At 40.7% G+C, this 1090-nt stretch overlaps 1 protein-coding gene across 1 annotated transcript in view; it reads left to right on the top strand.

The window, feature by feature from the left end:
- Nucleotides 1–1090, top strand: part of MCUR1 (mitochondrial calcium uniporter regulator 1) — a 9146-nt gene that overhangs the window by 4264 nt on the left and 3792 nt on the right. Inside the window, exon 5 of the mRNA XM_045298681.1 lies at nucleotides 77–148. Within this exon, the coding sequence (XP_045154616.1) occupies nucleotides 77–148 (72 nt within the window). The remainder of the gene's footprint in view (nucleotides 1–76; nucleotides 149–1090) is intronic.

Raw genomic sequence — 1090 nt, 5'->3', positions numbered from 1 at the left:
GGGGAACTTCGGGAGTGGCGTCCTCGGAGTTCTGGTGTCTCACCTTGGATCTGTTTCTTGCTTGCCCTCCCACTAGGATGAAGTGATCAAAGTCCGAACGGATACCAAATTAGACTTCAGCCTCGAAAAGAGCAGAGTGAAAGAACTGGTATGTTGCTGTGTTGCAGATGGAAAGCAGGGTATGGACCCGTTGCAGTTCAGAATGCCGTGCTTCAAGTCTGAGTGTCTGTGCGGTTAGATGGGCGTCTCTTTTCTCAGACGCAAGTCCTGATTTACAGCTTCCCGGTTTTGTAAAAACGTAAACTGATCATCTCAAACTTTATTAATAACAGTGGGAGATATTATTATATAATTGTCATGCAGTCAGCGAATAGTTAACAAGTTGATAAAGATGAGTTATTTGGCCTTTCTGTTCCATTGGTTCATAAAGCTGTAATACTAAGGTAACTGTGGTGATATTTACTCTGTTTCAAGTGTGGGTTTGGGGTGCTGCATAGATGTTATTTCAAAAATCATGGCCACGTCCCAAAGTAGGCTTTTTCTCTTAAAGATCAATGTTGAGTTTGTGAAGGCTGAAGTTTGATGGTGGCCAGAAAAACTAGCTCTACCCTGCCCTCTGGTGGTGATCAGATCTGTAGCACTCTCCTCTCCAGACATTGTCCTTTGCTTTGTGCTTAGTCCATAGTTTGGGATTGTTGTCTTTTTCCTATCCTGCTTCTAAGCAATGCTGGTTTTATATTCTCCACCCAGTAGTCCCAGGGGGACACTTTATAGCTTGAAAGATTCTAGATAACTTCAAAACATCGCTTTTCCCCACCTATAGCAATGTTAATTTAAGTCATAAAAGTTTTCACTAAAATTACAGTCATTTGTTCGATTAAATCCTGATAAGAAGCAGTTGGTTTTAATTTATCTGGTTTTAATCCAAGGGATATGTGTCTAATTTTAATCTCAGTGTCAACAAATCTGTGCAGTGGCCCATTTCTATATCAACATCACTGTTGTTTATTCAGTTACAGCCGCGTGTGGTGTAGGGCATTTGGGGAGAGGGTATTTTTATATTATATTTTGCAATCATTGCACAATGACT

This window comes from Echinops telfairi, unplaced genomic scaffold (assembly GCF_000313985.2).
Source record: "Echinops telfairi isolate 266 unplaced genomic scaffold, ASM31398v2 ScPeMD7_7439;HRSCAF=8477, whole genome shotgun sequence".
Taxonomy (NCBI): domain Eukaryota; kingdom Metazoa; phylum Chordata; class Mammalia; order Afrosoricida; family Tenrecidae; genus Echinops; species Echinops telfairi.
This window is presented reverse-complemented; position numbering and strand designations above follow the sequence as displayed.